The sequence below is a fragment of the Actinia tenebrosa genome, unplaced genomic scaffold (assembly GCF_029948245.1).
Source record: "Actinia tenebrosa isolate PJP-AT-01 unplaced genomic scaffold, QUT_ActTen_1.0 PGA_scaffold1__47_contigs__length_23844297, whole genome shotgun sequence".
NCBI classification, from domain to species: domain Eukaryota; kingdom Metazoa; phylum Cnidaria; class Anthozoa; order Actiniaria; family Actiniidae; genus Actinia; species Actinia tenebrosa.
Genome location: NW_028292578.1, coordinates 4,470,790 through 4,492,343, shown reverse-complemented (window position 1 = coordinate 4,492,343; position 21,554 = coordinate 4,470,790). Strand labels below are relative to the sequence as shown.

General features: G+C 38.1%; 1 protein-coding gene across 2 annotated transcripts in view; it reads left to right on the top strand.

Moving 5' to 3' along the window:
- The window catches only part of LOC116304961 (polyunsaturated fatty acid 5-lipoxygenase-like), a 44,611-nt gene extending 23,057 nt beyond the window's left edge, over positions 1 to 21,554 (top strand). For both annotated transcript variants that reach the window (XM_089032399.1, XM_089032398.1), the window contains exons 2-10: positions 8,845 to 9,202; positions 9,481 to 9,619; positions 9,919 to 10,016; positions 13,746 to 13,950; positions 14,224 to 14,585; positions 15,277 to 15,383; positions 17,078 to 17,171; positions 17,380 to 17,598; positions 20,970 to 21,554. In XM_089032399.1, the coding sequence (XP_088888525.1) occupies positions 8,975 to 9,202; positions 9,481 to 9,619; positions 9,919 to 10,016; positions 13,746 to 13,950; positions 14,224 to 14,585; positions 15,277 to 15,383; positions 17,078 to 17,171; positions 17,380 to 17,598; positions 20,970 to 21,203 (1,686 nt within the window). In that variant the 5' untranslated portion in view covers positions 8,845 to 8,974 and the 3' untranslated portion in view covers positions 21,204 to 21,554. The remainder of the gene's footprint in view (positions 1 to 8,844; positions 9,203 to 9,480; positions 9,620 to 9,918; positions 10,017 to 13,745; positions 13,951 to 14,223; positions 14,586 to 15,276; positions 15,384 to 17,077; positions 17,172 to 17,379; positions 17,599 to 20,969) is intronic.

The following is a 21,554-nucleotide window of genomic DNA, read 5'->3' as shown; positions in this document are numbered from 1 at the left end:
GTCATATATTACATCTCCCTTTTCCTAAATAAACATTCAAATAATAAACCGGAACAACGACTAAACTATATATAATTTATAAATGATAAAACAGTCTTTGATCAAATCCATGGGTTCTAGGTTATTAATCAGTCTATGTAGCATATTTTGGGTTGGGTTTAATTAACCGCCCAAAACTGCTCATCCTAATGTTTGGTTTTAGGTCTTGTGTGTTGATCTTGGCAGGTTCTGGTTTCTGTTCAGGTATAGGATCGGATGTGGGTGTTGTATCCTCAATGTCGACTTCTACTGGTTCCTCCGGAATGTTTGGACTCTTAATTTTCATTAAGTGTCGCCGGTTCCTTCTGTAGAGGGTACCATTATCAGCCTTTACTACATAAGACCTTGGCGTGTGGTGCTTAGTTACAACTGTAGCTGGTTCCCAAGGTGCTTCGGGTGTTTTCTTCATTCTGACTTCCTCATTCTCTTGCAGTGGTGGAAGCTGTGGTTGTGCATTGAGGTCATAGTATGCCTTCTGTCTGTGTTGTTGAGTTATTCTGTTGTCAATAAACTCCTTATGGTCCATCGCAGATGGTTGTAGTTTCTTTGCTGCTGTTGGAACTGTAGATCTCAAGGTTCTACTCATAAGGGCTTGGGCTGGTGCGACTCCATTGATTGGTGTGTTCCTGTAGTGGAGTAGGGCTAGGTAGGGATCCTCGTTGCACTCTCTTGCCTTTTCGAGTAGTCGCTTCACAGTTTGTACTGTCTTCTCATGTAGTCCACCTGACTGGGGGTATCTAGGGCTAGTAGTTGTGTGTATGAATCCATAGTTGTTTGCAAAGACTTTGAAGTCTTCTGAGGAGTATTGGGGACCGTTGTCTGACACAACCTCTTCAGGAATACCGTGTCTACTGAAAAAGGACTTCATTTTGTTGATCACTGTTATTGATCTTTCATCCCTCAGTTCTGATACTTCTGGGTAGCGACTATAGTAGTCAACTACTACAAGGTGGGGTTTTCCTTTCCAGTTGAACAGGTCTGTTGCTACGCGCTGCCATGGCCGTTGTGGCAGCTCATGTGGGTGTAGAGGTTCTTTGGCATTGGCGTTGCGGTGTCTCAGACACGTCGGACATGAGGATATCATGTCTTCTATCTGGGTAGACATTCCCGGCCAGAAGATGCTTTGTCTTGCCAGTTGCTTAGTCTTCTCGATTCCCTGGTGGGACTGATGCAGCTTGTGGAGAGTATCTTTTCTGAGTGTTGGTGGTATTAACACTGTATGTCCAGCGTAGACCAATCCTTCATTCTCGGTCAGTCAGTCGCGGTAAGCAAAATATTCTCTAGACACTAGTGGGACTGACGATCTATGTTCGGGCCAGCCGCTCCTGATCTGTTTGATCAGGGCTTGCATGGTGATGTCACGTTGAATGTGTTCCTTTATCTCTTGCAGCTTACGGTCAGTGACATACGCCTCACATGACATAAGATGTATGTACTTCTCGTCTTGAATTTCTCTTTCGAAATCCTCCGTGGTGACTTCCGGCGGAAATGCACGTGACAGTGCATCAGCAATGTACATTTCAGTTCCTTTTGTGTATTTTACATGGATGTCATAGGCTTGTAGCTGAAGTAGCATTTTCTGCAGACGTGATGGAGCTTGGGATAGTGGTTTTTTGAAAATTGCTTCAAGTGGTTTGTGGTCTGTCTCCACGGTTACCGTCTTCCCGTAGATGTATTGATGGAAGCGTTTGCATCCAAAAACTATAGCAAACAGTTCTTTCTCGATCTGTGCATAGTTTTGTTGAGTCTCATTCAGCGCTTTTGAGGCATAGGCGACGGGCCCTTTATCTTGGTAGAGTGCAGCTCCGAGTCCTTTTTGTGAAGCGTCGACTTGGATAATAACGGGCCTAGTTACATCATAATACTGGAGAGCGTCTGACGTGGATAGCTGTTTCTTGAGGTCTTCAAAGGCTTTTTGGTGATGATGGCTCCAGTGGAACTCGACGTCTCGCCGTATAAGTTCTCTGAGCGGCGCTGTGGTTTCTGATATTCTTGGAGTGAACTTGGCGACAAAGTTGATCATTCCTAGTAGGCGTTGAATCTCTTGTTTGCTCTGGGGTGTTGGGTAGTCGATGATGGCTTTGATCTTGCTGTTGTCAGGTTTGACTCCATCTGCTGTTAGCTTCTCTCCGAGGTAGACGAGCTCAGTGCATCTGATTTTGCACTTTTCTTTATTTAGAGTCATGTTAATTTGTTTAACACGATCCAAAGTCTCTTTAAGGTTTCTGTCGTGTTCTTCCAAGGTTCTGCCCCAAACGAGAATGTCGTCGATATCTGTCTCGCATCCGGTTACATCAGCAAACAATTCACTGACAGTTCTGTGAAATACCTCCTGAGCAAACACGAACCCAAACGGCATTACTCGAAAGCGATACCGACCAAAGGGTGTGTTGAAGGTTGTTAAGAGTGAGCTCTCTTCGTCTAGAGGAATCTGCCAGAATCCGGACTGGACATCCAAATGGCTAAAAAATTTGGCTCCAGATAAACGCGCGGTAATCTCCTCTTGTGTTGGGAGTTGATAATGTTCGCGCTTAACAGCTTTGTTTAGGTCACGGGGGTCAATGCAGATTCTTAACTTTCCGGAACGTTTTTCGTTGACGACCATCGAGTTGACCCATGGAGTTGGTTCATTGACTTTAGTGATGACTCCCGCTCTTTCCATGTGTTCTAGTTCGTCTTTCACTTTTTCGCGTAGCGCTGCCGGTAGTTTTCTTGGTGGGTGTATAACTGGACTAACTGAGCTGTCAATCTTGATGTGGTAAGGTTCCGATATCCGGCCTAATCCTTCGAAGCATGTTGAGTATTCCTTAAGGATTTCTTCCTTGCTGAGTCCAATCAGCTTGCTTGAGTCAGTGTTCCTTTCCATTTCATGAGCATTAAATGTTATGAGCTGTAAGGTTTCGCAATCTTCGCATCCTAGAAGTGACTTCCCAGCTTCGACGACTTGAAACTGGACTATTTGTTTGATGTTCTTAAATTGACACATTAAAGAACATTGTCCTATGATAGGTATTGCGTGACCACCAAAAGCTGTGAGTCTTGCGTGGGACGATTGTAGTTTTTCTCGGCGACGCTTACGAGGCACGACTTTGTAGAAATCCTCCTTTGTTAAGACGCTTGTTTCTGCTCCGGTGTCGAGTTTTAACTTCAGGTCCTTGTTACCAATGCGAATGTCTGCATACTGTTCGTTGTGATCGATGCTTTCGTTGACAGAGTCTATTGTAATCTGATCGGAATAATCACTCTCAATGACGTCGTATTCTACTTCGTGTACACGTGTTCGGTGATTTCTTGTTTGATATTTCTGCTGAAATTGTTGCTGTTGCTGGCTTGATCGACAGTATTTTGCAAAGTGTCCGAGCTTTGAGCAACTGTTGCATTCTTTCCCGTAGGCAGGACATGATTTTGGCCTGTGTAGGATTCCACAATTACCGCATGGCTTTTGCTTGGAGTCGCCTGTCGTTCTTGTCTGCGTGGGGGTGTGGCGTTCGTTGTATCTGGGTTGTCGTTGTTTGACGAAGTCTACGTTCGCGTTCTTGGCCTCTGAGATAGTTTTTAGCTGTTGTCTGGAGTGTTCGGATGCTCTGCAAATGTTGAGTGCCTTGTCTAAGCTCAGGTCTGCTTCGCGTAATAAGCGTTCCCTCAGGGATTGATCAGATATGCCGCACACAATCCGGTCGCGTATGAGTCCGTCTTTGAGATCTTTGAACTCACACAGTGAAGCAAGAGTCCTCAATACTGTTACGTATTGATCAATTGTCTCCCCTTGTTCTTGGTTTCTCGTGTTGAATTTGTGTCTTTCAAAAGTGATGTTCTTTCTCGGGTTACAGTAAGTCTTGAACGCCGTCTTGATATCCGCTGTAGTCCTGTTCCAAACTGTCTCGCCTTTGTCGTCAGTCGTCGTTTCGTCAGGAAGGTCCAGTGTCTTGTACACTTCTCGACCCTTCTCGCCAATGCAGAGCAGAAAATACGAGCATCGCTCCTCTTCGGATTTTCCTTTAAGTTCTGTTTTCTCGAATAGATTCCAGTGTTCTTCGAACTTTCGATAGTTCTCGCTGACGTTGCCTTCAAAAGACATTTCTCTGGGCGCTGCCCATTGTAGACTCGATGCCATTCTAACTGATACGAGTAATGGTTCGCTCATAGACCACGTTCTGACACCATGTTGTAGTCACTCAGATCGTGTAGAATCAAGATGTTTATTTCAAGCCACTGTTATAACTACTCAAGTACAATAAGTAGTGTCTATGATTATATAATGATAACATTGGGATCATATAACATTACGTCATATATTACAGTTTCAACAATTGTTGATTGGTTAAAAGCAAATGGTAGAAATAAGCATTTCTCAGACGTTCAAATTAACAATTATTAATACATTAAACCCACTGTGTTGTATCAACTATTGTGAATTGATTAAACGCAATACTCCATTTTACCATAAAACTAGAGTTTATAATGCGCGGTAACTCCAGCCTTGGCTAAGAAGTATTATTCGTGGTCACTGAATGGAACTGTAAAATGGAGTATTGATATAGATAGAAATGATTAGATATTGTTAAATTAACAATAATTAATACATTTAAAAAAAATCTTTTCAATAATGAGCAATGATGGCAAAAAGTGCCAAAAAATAGACTTTCGTATGAGTTTTGATTCCAATTTTCGTTTTGGGTTAACGCTCAAGTTAAACTTTCTAAATAATAAGATTTTAGCCTACAACAGCCTTTCTTCAAGAAAATAGTTTTTGGCGCTCACTGCTCCATTATGCTGCAAATCGTTGGAGAAATAAAATAAATTTCCATTCCGTTTACACATGCAGTTATCAACCTTGTTTTTTTTGCTCCATATTTGTTTTTATCCGGCTCTGTCTTTTTTTGCATAATTCCTTGTCTGGTCCGCCTCGGTACGGCTTTATTAAAAAAGGAATGACATAAAGTTTCTTATGTGTTATTCAATATGAAAAACATCTACATCGATTTTTTTACCAAATACTAATGCGCCGAGACAAAAGTGCTGACATGATGATTAGAACTTATGGCCATAAATTCCGAATGGTCCGCTGCGCAGTAGGTTCACTAGACCTTTAAAGACAAGCTTATAAATAAATACAGAAAATATATAGGTATACTCACAGGTTATGTTATATTATTTTTTTCTCGATGCTCAAGATCTTAAACTTCTAATATGCATGCATGTCATTTTGCAAGACACGATATGGAATTGTCATATATATAACTGTTGTTTCGTAGAAATAAATACAATGCTTGATTCGGTTTAAGAGCACTATTAATGTGTCATTCTTGAGACAAAACATGACCGCCATTTTTTCCACATTTTTGCACAAACCATTACCATTAGGGTAGATTGGTTTAATCTACCCTAAAATTTTTTTTGAAAAGTGGATCTGTGGTAATCAATTGCCAATGGTTGTAATGACCATTTATCAATTGGTAGTTTATGCTCCCAACCCATTAGAGTAATAATAACAAAAACGATAGTTTATGGGGTTATGGGGTATGGGAATCAAGTGGCTCCAATCGCAATCACAGCAATTAGCATACTGCTCATGCATGGCAAAGAAAGGTAGTTATCCTCTCTCAATCTAGGGGTAAAGATCCACTAGGCCGCAGAGGACCACCGACCAAGTGTCTTGACTAACCAAGGGGGAAGACCCACCGAGGCTGCAGTTGTAGCTTCCCCGATCCTATAACTCTGACCCGCATAGTCAGAATTGCTTTAAGACCCAAAAAAGAAAGCAGTTGTCTGGTCTCGTTGGTTAATGCGAACTTAGTAATTAATTGCCAATGGTTGTAATGACCATTTATAAATTGGTAGTTGTAACCATTTTAATACACCAAAAGCAAATGGTAGAAATAACTATTTCTCCAATGGTTAAATTAAGCATAATCCATACTTCAAACCAAAAATGGCCAAAAAAAAAAAAAAAAAAAAAAAAAACCAAAACCAAAACCAAAAACAACAACAACATCAACAACAACAACAAATAATATTAATAATAATAATCTAAATTCTTTTCTGACAAGCAGTTATCCAAAGAAATTACAATTATATTCAGTACCACTAGGAATTTTAACTGCAGAGAACCATCATAGAACTATAACTGACAATGTTCCTTACGCTAGTACCCTGGTCCCAGAGGCCCGACGATTTTTCTCCACGTATATTTTGAACCGTGAAGCGGCGAGCGAGCTGTGAAGCAGCGAGACCGGCGAGACCTCGTCGGAGCCTCTGGTAGGAACCGCATAGTTGATTGATCAGGCCGCATCAATAGAATAGTACAGATTGTTCAAAATTGTTCTGGTTTACTGATTGGCTGATTTGAAGTCCAGTTTGTGATTGGCTAAATTATTTGCAATGAAGGATAGGGAGGTACGAGTATACATTGCTCATTATCTTTATATGTCAGTTTGTATCATGTATCGAGAATCGGTCCTTGATTCTGTGAATCCTCAAGAGGAATAAAACTGAGGGATTATCTAACTGAGGGTTCTCTAAGTGATTATTGTAGTTTAATGTCTTTGGCAGTAACGTTCTTCTAGCAGTCGGTATAAAGCTTGTATTTTAGTCGGAAGATCTTGGTTTCTTTTTGTATTCAGACGGAGAATCCTTGTTACGTCGCTTTTGATCGACGATCGCTTTTTAAATTCAGAAGTTCCTTCCAGTAGATCGTTTATATGTTTGTCTCAAAACATCAAGTTGTTTGTTTTACTATATAACCTTTTCAAGCTTCACAAATTCGCGGTAACACTTCTGACAAAAAAATTCAGAAAGTCAGTCGTGAACGTGAACCTCGGCGTCAAGAACAACAGTTAGTCGTTTCACAAGATTTTCGTTGCGAGACTTTGGGCCAAAGAGGTGAGTTCTAGGTCTTCCAGACGTAATACTACATTTGCAAAGTCGACAGAACTTTGAAGGATGTGAGATTGCGCTTTTCAATGGAGCATTTTTGTTTGAATTTCGTTCACAATTGGAATAATTGTCATTCGTGTTGCTGAATGTAAACACCGGACTGTCACTTTGACATATTTGGACACTTGTACATGACAAAAGCACTTAGGTGGACTCCGCAAAGTTATTTTGGTCAACTACAACCTCTCCTCCCTAAATACTAAAAGCGCCACAGGGATCTCTTTTGTGATTGGTTAGTTCTAATTGATTGATTGACACTTTGATATAGCATGGAAATGAGGATGTATGCGGTTCCTACCAGAGGCTCAGTTTAAGGGATACTCCTAAATTAGGTATAGAGGATATTCCTAAGAAAAAATAGAAAAGGAAAAGGAAAAAGAAACTTTTTTGTAGGTATAAGTTTCAGGTTACCCATCCAGGTACTAACTTTCCTCAATATGACTTGACTCAGTATCATAATATGGAAGCCCAAGTTTTTTCCACTGGACCACGGTTCCAGGTGAATCAGCATAACAATAGACGCGAAAACAATGCACCAGTATAGACTATACTTTTTAACATCAATTATTCAACCGATTCCGTGCGTGGCAGAGAAGCAAGGGGTTAGCCGATGTGGTCTGGGGGCCGGCTGGTCTCTCCCCTGATGCTTTGGCTAGAACATTCATAACTCGCCAAGAAGAGTAAAAAACAGTTTTTTTTGCACTACAAAGTGAAGACCTACGTACGAAGTATTTAGTCTTGTTTTGCCGACTTCATGACCTAAAAACGACGACTTCTTGTTTAAAAATTTCAAGTAATTTTCAACTTCATTCTTGTAAAATGCATTTTTCTTGCAAAAAATATACTTTTAATAGATACCTTAGGTAGATTTTTGCTATTCATTCGCCAGGAAGAGGAAAATATGGTATGTTTTGACGCAAAGTAGCCGGCGAAACAAGACTAAACACTTCGTAGGTCTTCACATCGTAGTGCGAAAAAAAAAAACTCTTTTTACTCTTCTTGGCGAGTAAATAGCAAAAATCTACTTTAGATATCTACTAAGAATATATTTCTTGCAAGAAAAGGAGATTGTTATCGTTATTTAGTGCTTACCTTTTATCACTAAAATAATACCCGAATCCGCCATCTGTTTTTGCATTCTCGCATAGCTAAAACCCTGTAGAATGCCAGCCGTAATGGCCGATTTGATCACGTGACCTCTTAGTGCGATTCGCCTATTACAACCCAAGAAATGCTTCCTGTTGACATACGTACAACAGAAGGTAAACAGACTAATTTCAAGGGTCCAAGGTTTACGATAATTCCCGCGTGTTTTTTTTCGGAGCGAATCAGAATAATTACTAATTTACTAATACATATTTACTATTTTAAAATGCACTCAACAAAATATAATTACTCTATTCTGATGAGACAAGGAATGCAATTAAATCCCAAATTGTAACCTGTAAAGTCCCAATTAAGCTGTTCAATTTTTTTTGAGTGTATTATAAACAAAAAAAAGCACAATGTTCTCACACAATTCAGAATTTACAGATACTCGTGATGTTTTGAAAGTTCACAAATTGGACTCGCCTAAAGGCTCGTCCAATTTTGAAAACTTTCAAAACATAACTCGTACCTATAAATTCCGCCTTTTTCTTTTAAGGCGACGGCATTTATGACGGCTTCAGATACACAACAGTCCGCCATATTTGTTTTATTTTTGTGGTCTGTTATAATGCGCACATGCGTGAAATACAGGATCCGGAACTTCCAGTTATGACTTTACCAAAATTAAATCATTTTGTCGAGCATAAGAAATGAGGACTCTCGGTACAAGACTTCCCTATTGCCTTCAAGCATATGATTTTTCCTTTCTCTTGTTTTCAGCTGCCAAGCTGGATTGTGTCCAATATCCCTGCCCCAAAATGTCCCGTGGTATTCGCCATGCAAATCGTTCCGTGGTACTTTCCTGGCTACCCAAAAAGTACACTATGGGATCGCGAAACCATCCGAATCGATGCCATTTGCTCGTCTCAGGCATGGGATTGTTAGTCTCACAGCTATACTAATCAAAGATCCATTCCTGAAGTTCCATGCAGATAAATGGCGGGGGCTCGCTGTGTTTAACGAAGCAGCGAGATCTTCGTACATGTTATCGAAAGTCTTTGCTCCAACAATTCCGACCATGAATGAGTACTCGTCTATTGCAGAGCATTTTAAAAGAAAGCCGAAGCTTCTTTTTCGTGTAAGTTTTTTTTGATTTTGGGGGTGAGGGGCACAAAACCGTATTAAATTAAGCAATTGATGTACGATAACATCTACCTATTAAATTCGTCCTGAAGCCATATAATACCGGAAATAAAGTTACGCTTAATTAAATTTGGCCAATACTAGACATGAATAGAAACTGACCTATTCAAATGCAACAAATGCTCGATTAAAAAATTAATTTGTACAGTTTAAAATATTGATTTCTTTGATCTGAAGCAGTTGACTAAAATATCTTTCGTTCGGTTTACACAGGGCTACGCAAATATACCATCCGATCACGAGCCATTTGACAAATCCAAGACTGATTGGATGTCAGATCAACATTTTGCTGATCAAAGACTGGCTGGAACTAATCCAATGAATCTAAATAAGATAACTTTATCTGGTGAAGGTAATGCCTTTATCATCATAATGTATTTTGTCAAATTTCAGAAAACCTTGCATTAGCGGGCCGTCTAATTAAGTCAAGGCACGGCTAACTATTAGATCGACCTTGCCGGGTTTAGTAGGCTGGGGTTTGCTGCATGAGAGAGGAGACAACCAAATAACTCAAAGCAAATCCTCGAATCGAGGAAGAGAAAAACAAGGGCATGAAAATTGGAATAAGAATTTTTTTGGAACTTTATGGTATACTAGCAGTAAAATATGAATTGTATTGATTTTAAGAGACATTTTATTTTTTCTATATAGTGGGAGTAAACTGGAATGAATTGAAATCAACATTGAACGAAAAGTTTGAATGGGAAAGCGTTGTCTCAAAAGCATTGAATGGAATGCCCTTTGACACGGTAAGGAAACGTCGAAAGTGTTCAATATTTCTAAAAGGCAATGCTGATAACATGCGCACTAAAATCGGTTGGTTTGGCAAGATAATATATACGTTTAGGCACTGCCTAAATGCGGAGCTACGAAAAAGGAAACCCAATTTGGATAAAACTTAGAGGTGAAAATAAAGTTGGTGGAAAAAAATTCAATCAATTTTTTTAAATTAGAGATAAAGACGTGTCCCAAAGTGAAAACCATGCAATGAAAAAATCAAATCGAAATGACTACATCCTTTTCTTCTTTGTTTTCGACCTTACTACTCTCCCACTTAGGATTTTGTCACATGTAAACAACTTACCACCATCCACCCCAGGGGCTAGTTTTGTTCTGAAAAAGTTCCTCAATAAAGTTTTCCATGGCCGATATTTTTACGCTTTACCGGATTCCTGGCTATTGTCACTTGAAAAACGAAAAATAACTACAGATAATTTAATGAAATGTAGCAAAGTTTAGTGAAATTTACTTTGGTGGGTTTTCATCAAAATCCAAATTTAGGAGATTTCCAGAACTCGTCGATCAAACAGAAGTGCTTAAATAGTTGAGCAAAATATAAGCTCAATCTAACTTCTTTTCCACTTCCTTTACATAACAATATTTGGTTATCCATAATATATATAATTAGGCACTGCCTAAAAGCGGAGCTCCCGATACGGAAGTCACAGGGAGCCCAATTTGGATGAAACTGAAAGGTAAAAATAAGATCGGGAAAAAAAATCTTCAATTATTTTTTATTTGAGATGAAGATAATTTTTCTCATATTAAAAACCATGCAGTGAAATCGAATCGAAATGCACTACATATATTGTTCTTTTTGCGCGAGTATACTCTCCCACTTAGGAATTTTGTACACAACTCACCACCACCCCCAGGGGCTAGTTTTGTTCTTGGAAGATTCTTCGACAAAGTTTTCCATGGCCGACACTTTTAAGCTTTGAATTTCTGGTTAATTTTATTTAAAAAACGAAAGGTAACTACAGACAATACAACATGTCGATTCGTCGAAAAAATGCTTGTCAAAAAAACAAAAAAAATAGAGATTACTTCATAGAAAGTGCAACGTACGGGATTATATTCAAGAGTTGTTTGTGTAAAGCACAAACGAGCGAGGTACGACAAATTCGCAAAAACTGGAAAGAAAACAGCCCGTCAACTTTCAAAAACAACAGCTTTTTCCTCTGACCAGCAAGCCAGTTAAGTGCTATTTCTCTTTCTCTGATTGACTGAGGATTTTATCGACGATTCTGATTGGCTATTTTGTCACATGTGAAAAATGCTATACGCGACGCTGATTGGGCATATTACTGTTTTTCACATGAAAATATAGATTTATATTCATAGGCTGTACGCTATGGAATTCTCGTTATGTATATAATAAAATAATATACGATTGTTTTCTTAAGGTGGCTGCCTACTTTTCAACGTTTGATTTGAGCCCACGATGTGCGCGCGCTCAAAAACCGTTGAAAAATCTACAAGATCTTATTGAAGAACCATACGCGTTTTGAGCTTGTCTTCAACAGGGCAAAACCCTCAAATTTTGCACGGGACTCTCTAGTTTTTAATAGCTCATTCGAAAAAACTTTATGAAACTTTTATAAAACTTTACCTGCGCGGCAGAGTAATAAATCGGATTCATTGACTAAGTGAGTACATTTGCTAAGGCCGAATGTTTGAAGATGTCTGGTCACCACAAAATCTGTCTCATTCATTTTTCCAAACTTCCGGTCAGCGGTTGAAAATGAGGACAACAACTTTAGATCAAGAATTCTTTCTTTCAAATATTCTCAAAATAAGCATATTTTTTTACTTTGTAGCCTTCAAAAGTTCAGCATTCATGTTAAATAATAGCTTACAGGTAATTCTGTCACGAAATACAGGAATTTTGAAGCTCGAAGAAACTATAAATGCTGTATTGCTTCGAACGAGAATTCGATGACTTGTGTAAACTGTTGTAATCCTTTATAGAGCCACTTAATTATTGCTTGGATTTTAGCTCTTTACGACCAAGGTTAGTTCGCTAAATGCTTATTGAGTCTCCAAGAAACATTTCCTTGTGAAAATTTGGAAAGTTGAGCGCCACAAAAGTCACAATGAAACGATAAAGGTAGGTTGAAAATGACGAAAATTGCAAATAACCCATTGTTTACTTTAAATAAAAATTTTTTTTACCGTGTTTGCAGACTAGAACATTACTTTTTTTGCTAGAATTTTGTTATTTAGGTGTTACCCTTCAACCTCTAATGCTTGTTTAGCTTATTGGCATCTTTTTGGTGCTAATTTTTGAAGCTTTGATATGGTTGAATTTAGGACATTTTGAATTTTAGGCCTTATAATTTGACTATCCAAGGACTAAAGATGATTGTACCCGCAGAGATTTTGCACGATTTGGTAACTTCAATGTTTCAGAAAACTTCCCACCAAGCCTCTATATTAGAAATGCAATACTTTTGGAGAACGACCAAAAAACATTTTGACCATTTTATCTTGTTGCTAAAACAGTTGATACATCGATTACTTGAAGGCACGAATATTTCATGCACAAAATAACAAACTAACAATAATTGGTATTTTTCTAAACTAGAAAAGATACTTTATAATTGACGAAAGTTTTAAGGAAATTAAGTTTAACATGTATGAGAAACACAGCATTGAATTTTACCTTCGAGTGGGTTTAATTTATTCCACAAATTGGAAATTAAGGTATCATAAAACACTTGCCGTTTCCATGGCAACAATACATTTGGTGACCAAATTGTTGTTGTTTTTGTGAATCCCATATAAAGGCCTACTCACACACCAAATTTCAAGGGTGGTCAAAAAATTTCATTTCCCACTTTGCTTGAGTCTTACAGAGACCTACTCTTAAGAGCACCGAAACTACAAAATATGACAAATCAATGTATCTCTTTGCCTTTTTGTCGAAAATATCCATGTATTATTGTAGAATGATTGACTAGCCTTCATTTGTGCAAACATATAGTCTGCAAATAACTATTATCTTATGAATCTTAATTTTTTTCTAATCACTTCCGGTGGCGCAACTTTTACTCCAAAAGCTCGTGCGTAGGCTTCCATTAAATGCTGATTATCTCGAAAATGAGATCGGGACACCTAATTTTTCTTTCCAGATTTGGAATCAGCATTAAATTATAATTCGGAAAATTGAAGTTTTAAAAAGGTTTAAATCAATTTCCATAAGTAGGCAGTCACCTTAAAAACACACATCTAAATTCTTAAAGAACACTTCTTGATCCATCGTTGACTCCATGGAAGCTTTTTTCATCTCTTGGTGTTCTATAACTTGTACTAGTTGGCTAGTGATTTTTTAGCGATTTTTCCTTTGCATTTTAGAGCCGCATTAGCGATTAGTTTTGCTTTGACAACAGGCGGGATGAAAAATCGACTCGATGGTTTGCCATTTTTTCTTAAGTAAAGGCATTGCATATAATAACTAAGTATAATTTAAAGCAAATACCTACAAAAGAGGTGCCTGATGAACGCTTAATAAAGGATATCCACCAAGTATAGCTTTTTTTACAAGGAAGCGGGACCTTGCAATCACCTGTCCGTTCAAAGCAGATTAGATAGAGTATCCTCTCAATAAGGGACGGCTCAGGTATCATTGTCCTATGAGGCCTCTGAGGCCTCTGATTCCCGATGGCTCTATTACGATCGACTTTGATCTATTGCAGGCCATCGAAGAAGGACACCTTTATGTCCTACACCACCCCTATGCCGATGACTTGATGACGATGGCCGATGAGGTAGACAAGGACCCTAAAAGAAGGATGTGGAAATTTATGTCTCCGATTGCTCTCTTTGCATCCGTACCATCCAAGGATTCTTCCTCTGAGGCAAGACTGCTGCCTGTTGCAATTCAAATGGACCATGAACAGAGTATGAAAAACTTTTAGAACTATTAAATTTACCTTTAGAGATTATTTCTTAGATTGATGATCATATTCTATTAGCAAATCTGGCAAAATTACTATGAATCAGTAATATCGCTGCCAGGAATGGTCTTGGTTTGTTAGAACGCTTCATGTTATATCCATCAGTAGCCATGCAATGGTTTATGTCCGTATTATAAGCGGTGAATGATGTCAAAATGCATGGTTCTATTGAAACAACTTGTTTACTAACGGATTATATGGAATATTCTTTTTTTAGGTTCTCCTGTCTATACCCCAAACGACGGTGACTTGTGGACCTTAGCCAAACTCAATGTTCAGCTCACAGACTTGGAGGTCAGCCAGATTGTAGAACATCTAAGCAAAGTTCACTTCATAGCCGAAGGATTGTGTGTAAGTGTGGAGAGACAGTTATCTTATCAGCACCCACTCTACGTCATCATGAGGTACCACTGCCGTGGAGTGCTCGTGGCCAACACATATGGTGGACCAGTTCTGTTGGCTGATAATCTAAAGCTTGATAGTTTATTCCCTTACGGTTATGAGGGAGCCAACGAACTTGTAGCCAAGACTGCGAAGATGTTTGAATGGGGTGACATAAAGCTGGAAAACAACATCAAGGTAACATAGAACCCAACACATCATTATTCGGGAGGTGAAGTTGGAAGTTTTCATTTAAATAATTACAATATTCAGTGTTCGCCCATTGTTTTCCTAATTATTTAAACGATTGGAGGCATCAACACATTGTTTGGATTGCGGTTAGTGTTTGCATTAAGAGATCAGGTGGAAAAGCTATTTCATTGAGATACGGCTGCCTGGATTTTGAAAAGGCTCTGAAAAGTTTTGAAGCACTAACTTGATGGTTTTATTTGCTCACCATCTATGTTGATCCAGCCAGGGCGCCTTAGTATCATATTTATAGAAATTATATAGATAATGCAGTCTACTGAAATAGCTGATAGCATTTGTAATAATATAGCCGGCGTGTATGATTTTGCTCTCAGCAATCTTTGATATAGTGCAGCCGAGAGAAAGCAATAGGCTGGGATATTCTTCAGCTCTCCCTCCATTACCCCCCTAATGTTGTGTGCCTTGCATGATATTGCATAGTATTTATGACAAATTATCACTTTGGCACACATCCTTTGTGGGTATATTGCCGGCAGTTTCGGGCTGCCTCCTCAGCTCCATCCATTACCCCCACTTATGCTGCGTGCCGCAGAATTATCTATTAAATAATGTCGTGCAATTTGTACTTATTAGCCCGGATCTTTAGTATCTTGTTCTAAACATCTGAATGTTTTTATAGCGAAGAGGAGTAGATGACACTCGTCGCCTTCCCTATTATCCATTCCGAGACGACGGAGCCGAGATAGAGAAGGCTATACGACTCATGATGACGGATTACGTGGATGCGTAAGCACAATTGCTAACAATACCTATTAATATAAACTATGAATATAGTATAACAATAACATTACAGGACTGTACAATGCTTCTTAATAGCAAGCGCGGAATCGTCGTCCCGACGAAGTAGCTTTTGATGTTCCATGACATTCCAAAGGCAAGTGTCTCGAAAATGTATGCTTTCCGACAATGTCATGGAAATACTTTGATTGACCCCTATCGCTACCCTTTCGCGACGGACAATTCTGCGCGTGCTATTGGATTGCACTTAAAATATATACTCATTAGTCCCCTGAAAAGATACAAAGCTGAGACCAGCAAAGATTATGGGTAGATACACTTTCTATGTTTCAACTGCTTCATAACTATATTGATGGATTTGACGTTTTTTACCAGTTACATTTTCAGCTCCTGTGAGCATCCTCAAACTACAGTTTGTATCAAAAGCTATCCAGGTGAACTGACTGTGCGCGCAAAGCATGGTTTTCTATTTTTTTAAAAAAGAATCAATCCCATTAACCACTGCACGCTCAATTCACTTGATTTTGGTGGCGTCCATCTTGGAAAAAGATTAAAATATGCGACTTTCAAGGAAATATACTTTTCTTCTTGAAAATGAGACACTTTCAATAAAAGATATGCATGAGGCTTTACTATAGTTTGAAAGCATTCTGGAGATTTCCAAGGACCCAAGAGCACTGAAAGATGTGGAGGTTGAGGTTAAATCTCATCAAGAAATCAAGAAAGTTTTTCGCCAGCTTCTTCAAGAGCGATTAGGGGTGCACTGTTTATTAATAAAATCGATGGAAAATAACCTACCGATGAAAATAAATGTCTCTAGTCTCATCTGAACAACATTTAAACCACAAACATTTTAAAGCCTTAAAATATCGGATAAATGACATTTTCCCTTTGTATTTTCCTTGTCCGCCATTTTCGCTCCATGTAAGGGAATCCGGAATCCGAAATCCACGAAATTTTAGGCTTTGGAATCCGGAATCCGGCACTCTGTAATCCGGAATCCAGGCCTTGGAATCCGGAATCCACACTGTTTATAATGGAATCCGGAATCCACCCTTTTGGAATCAGGAATCCGCTACTTTGACATTCAAAGTATACACTCAAATGCTATCGCCTCGACCAAGACTGAGCCGATGTAGCCCCTCTCCCACTGTGTAATATCTCCACCTAGAATATCTGTCATCAGATGTCGATGTAATTGATAGACGATTCTACTTATACTGGCGAGTATATCAAATATAATTTTCAGAGAAAGTATCTGAAAATTAACGATATGGAATCCGGAATCCGCAATACATAAGTTTTGGAATCCGGAATCCAGACCCTTGGAATCCGTAATCCAGAGTCTCGGAATCCGGAATTCAGCGCTTGGAATCCGGAATCCACAATAAGTCCGGATTCCCTTACATGGGGCGAGCCATTTTGTTTTCCACATCAATAATTTAGACGCGCAAAGACATTTGGGATTATTTTCCCTAAAAAGTGATTCGCGATTTGATAGATTGGCTAATCGTTTATCCCCAGATCACCTGGTTACTTGAATCATGAAATGTTTCTCAAGATCTTCTGCGGTCTCAGCTATATATGGTTTTGGTGCCTAGCTTTTTTGAAATAATAGCGACAGTAAATTTTCATTTTAGCGAAAGTCATAAAATTTGATTCCAAATTGCTTGATTCTAAAGGTATTATCCTAGAGATCGTGATGTGAAAAGAGATAATGAAGTGCAAGACTTTGCAAGTGAGGTCTCAGACGAAGGAAGAATTTCAAAAGTCATGGTAAGAAAGACAGATTAACCATATCAGTCCATTTTCCCTTCCTGCAAACGGCAGGACTCGATCGACGTTTTAACTCCGCCTTTTCATCCCTTCCCTGCATCTCACATTGTAATTCAAGTTAATCAATTGTTTCAGAACCATTATTCTTCAAAATTAAATTCTGATACTTTTTAATACGTTTTACACGCATATATATTTTATCTAACAGCTTCGCGGGTTTCCTGCAACGATCGACACCAAGGAGCAGCTGGTTGATACTTTCACTCAAATCATTTGGCTGATGACAGGCCAGCATGCGTCTGTTAATTATCCAATGTTAGACTACATTACGTACGTCCCAAATACACCCCTGAAACTCTACGATTCTGATAGAATTCCTAATACCACATTTGGTCCTGAGAGGTTGCCAAACAGAGCACAAGCAGCGGTAAGTCTTTAAATGCGTTTTCTAGCAAGTTTGTCGCTAATGAATGACTTTAAGAGAGGCTCAAGAGAGGCTACCAAACAGAGCATGTTTAGCCGTAAACGTGCACAATGTCTTTGACAAAGGTTTTAGAAATAATATTGAGAAAAAAAGAGTAATAAATCACATATATATGACTCAACATAACCCGTTGTTACATAAACTTTAAAAAATAAACCCTTTGCCAATGACGGCCGAAAATTGAAATTGTTAAATATAGAGGCTGATAATTCAGTTTCAATTAACCGTACACAATTTGCCTTCTTGAACTGTTAAACTACATTACCGTCGTGGTTCCTTTTCCATTGTAAAAAAATTTTTTTTTGAATCTCATGAAGTATGAGGTGCCATTGTCAAGTTGAGCTTCGAACGCTTCCTCGAACTTGGTATAATTCTCGGTTTCGAATTATATACTAAGGCAAAATTGAGTATCATTTAGTATCAAAATACTTAGCGGAAGCTCTGCTTTCTCATCTCGAAAAGATTTGTGGGATACAATCCACCGGAAAAAATATTTTAGCTACTTTATTATGGGTATCTTTACTTCCGTTTGAGCGCCGCGCGCGCGAAGCATTGTCTGGTTCGAAAATTTGTAAGTGTAAGTAAATCATAAAAAGAAGTAAAATGTCTTCAAAACTGTAGCTTTACAAAAGTATAAGAACGATATGAGAGTGGATAGTAATCACTGCTTAACCTATGTAGGTCATTTTGAATCCGAGTAAATTCAACGGAGAAACCGCGGACCACAATGTTTGCATAAGTCGCAAGTTAAGAAAAGGCTGATCAATCAGCTGAAAGTGGGCAAAGACCAGGAAAGGCGAGAAGCATTAAGCGGTGAGTTTCCAAAGCCTTGAAATTCAAAGCCTAAACATTCAGTTCCTGAATTCTTCGGAAATTGATACAGCTCGGATGAAACACTATCATCGACACATATTCACTAGTAATTTGCAAACTGTTGTCTTAATCACTATAAAATTTGCTTACGAAAGCCTTTACAGATTACTGTCAAATTTTTTAAGTAAAGCCACTCAAAATATTAACCTCGTCTTTTCTGAGAACAATACAAAACATTTTGCTCATGATAAATATTGTAGCACAAATTCTTAGTTTGATAAGGATGAGCAACAAAAATGTCAAAAATGGTTTTAATCAAAGGAAGAAGACTTAAAAACACTACTCTCCAATTCCTTTGAATATCACCGAGTCATTTTAGATTTTCGAAAAAACATGCTTTGGTGGCCGAATCTTAGCGTTCGTAGACTCATTTTCATAAATCCAAGATTATTGACGGCTCAGAAAGGACAAACCGAGCCTTAGTCTCGGTTGTGCGTTAGAACATTCATCTATTCAACCAAAACCCATGGCATTTTAATCAACTCACATTGTTCCGTAGTTCGTACATTCCTTACTATACAATGAACTTTAATAAAAGAAAAGAAAACACAATCGAAGCTAAGACTGAGCAAAGGCAAGCTCGAAATGGGAGTGATTGGCCTAAGAATTAGTCGGTTAACTGAAAAATAAGTTAAACTTAGTAGTTAACAGGTAACTGATATTTCATTAGTTTGGTTAATATTATGGTCAGCGCTTGTCAAATTATTAATACGTGAAAAAATACTCAATTCTGATTAGCATAGAGCTGTGTTGTTCAAGCGAAATACAGTGTAAAACAGCGTAATTCAGTGCAGAAAAGTATAATACAGTGCAAAAGAGTGTAACACGCAGAGCAAATTACCAATAAAATTCTAGCTTTTGATTTGGATAATAACCAAAGAAGAAGAGGGTTTTAACCAATGTAAACAAATAGAGGGGAGATGTGATGTATTGGGATTCCTGTGGTAGCCTCGCTTCCAGGAATAAAGCATGCTTCCGAATCAAATATGGCGTCCTAGTGTTTATAGTTTTATACTCGGTTAATCATTCGTAAACATCGAGCTTATGAAAACACGACAACCAATAAGGTGATGTAGAATTTTATGATGAAATCCTTGTGAAAGATTTGAAGCAAATCGAGGGGGGAAATGGCAGCTATTTTATAACCAGGAAGTAAGCAAAGATTTAACGTATATTACTATTAAAGAACTAAAAAAGGAGTTAAAAAAACACAAGTAAAAGTTCCTTGTTTAAGCCGAATGTATGGAAGAAATGGTGTGAAAAGAAAATAACGTGAATCGAGGAGAAAGAGCCAGCCGATATAAATAAAATACTCGAGCGTTTCTAAGTTAAAGAAATACAAAAAACAGAAAAGAAGAATACTATGAACAAGATTATTAAACTTGATGTGATAAGTACTTATACAATATTTCTACGAGATCCGAAGAGCAACTATAAAAGTATCCAGAACACGTTACAACAAATGTCAGTTATTAATTATCCCAGTAGCTTGAAGTTTTTCAAAGCCAGTCAATCCAAATGTGCACGTGCACATTTTGTGAAAGGGATTCAGATTTACTTCACTGCAAATAAATTGAAACATTAGGCATATAACCACATTTTGGTTTAATAGAGTCTTTGAATTACATGAAATTAAAATCGCTTTGAATATTGTTTGCTGTAAAAGAACAAATTTCATAAAATATTATGAGTTGAATTAATTGCACACGTCGTCATATATTTCTTCACTTTTGTAATGTTTTCCATGTATATTATTAATAAGTAATCATACGGTTTCTCGTTCGATTTGGGATAATTTGCACTCGTGTGTTTTTCAAAAAGCTGAAATTGAGCTCGACCTACGGTCTCGTGCAATTACTCTTTGAAAGACGCACTCGCGTGCTAATTAATCTCAAATTGAACTCGAAACCATATTGATTACCTATACTAACAGTTAACTGACAACTGACTTAAAAATTAGTAGATAGCTGAAAATTGGTTACCCCCCTCCACACCCCCTATGATGCCGCAAATACTAGATAATGTAATTTTAAATTCAGTTTCCATTTCAATAAAATATTGCCCGCTCGTGTAATTCCAATATAATTTTTGCAAGAAAATATTAACTAAGAAAAGGAATCCCAACACCATATTATGAGCACTCTTTGATGCTATTTTAAGAATCTTTGATGCTATTTTTAGTATAATTCATTTGATACTTTTTCCATTGTACTACATTGTATTTGCTCATGTCGTCATGTGTTTTTCGGAGAAAAAAACCCGCAAACAGTTGCCTAGAGCGCGCGCAATATGCGCGTGCAGAAAACCAAACGATAGCAAACGCGATTCTAAAAATAGTATCAAACGATGCTTATAATAATTAGGAGCACGAATACCAGAGATTCCTTCTCTTGGTTCAATTTCTCTTGATTTACAATCGAATTTTAAATTTCTGTTTTTAGTCTCAAGCTTCCTTTGGCGTGAGCCTTGCTACGTATCGTGAGGATAGTCTCTTCGACTACGGCAAAACTCTCAAAGACGGCAAAGGTAGAAAAGTGGTGTCTCGATACTACAACTACCTAAAAGATGTAGTGGATCCACTTTTGGAGATGAGAAATCATAAGAGGCTTGTTGAAGGTCACCTGACCTATCCCTACATGCAGCCAAGATGGGTGCCAAATGGTATCCAGACTTAAAAAATGTATGCAACTTATTCAATTGATGAGAACGACAACCCAAAGAAATTCATAATATGAAAATTAATGTTATCTTAACGGATAAAGTCAATAATAATAATAATTATTATACAGCTTCTCATTAATCCCATATAGGTAACTGTCCAATTATTTTCTTAATTGGACAGGTCTTGTTGATATGGGATGATAGGTAATGGGATTTCATGCTCCCCAATCAAGAAATAATTAGACTCGAAAAATTCCTCTGAATGCCAAATTGGACTCTGCCTACGGCCTCATCCAATTTTGTCAGTCCTCGGAATTTTCCTCGTCCAATTACTTCTCATTTATTTCTTAATTGGACAGCATGGA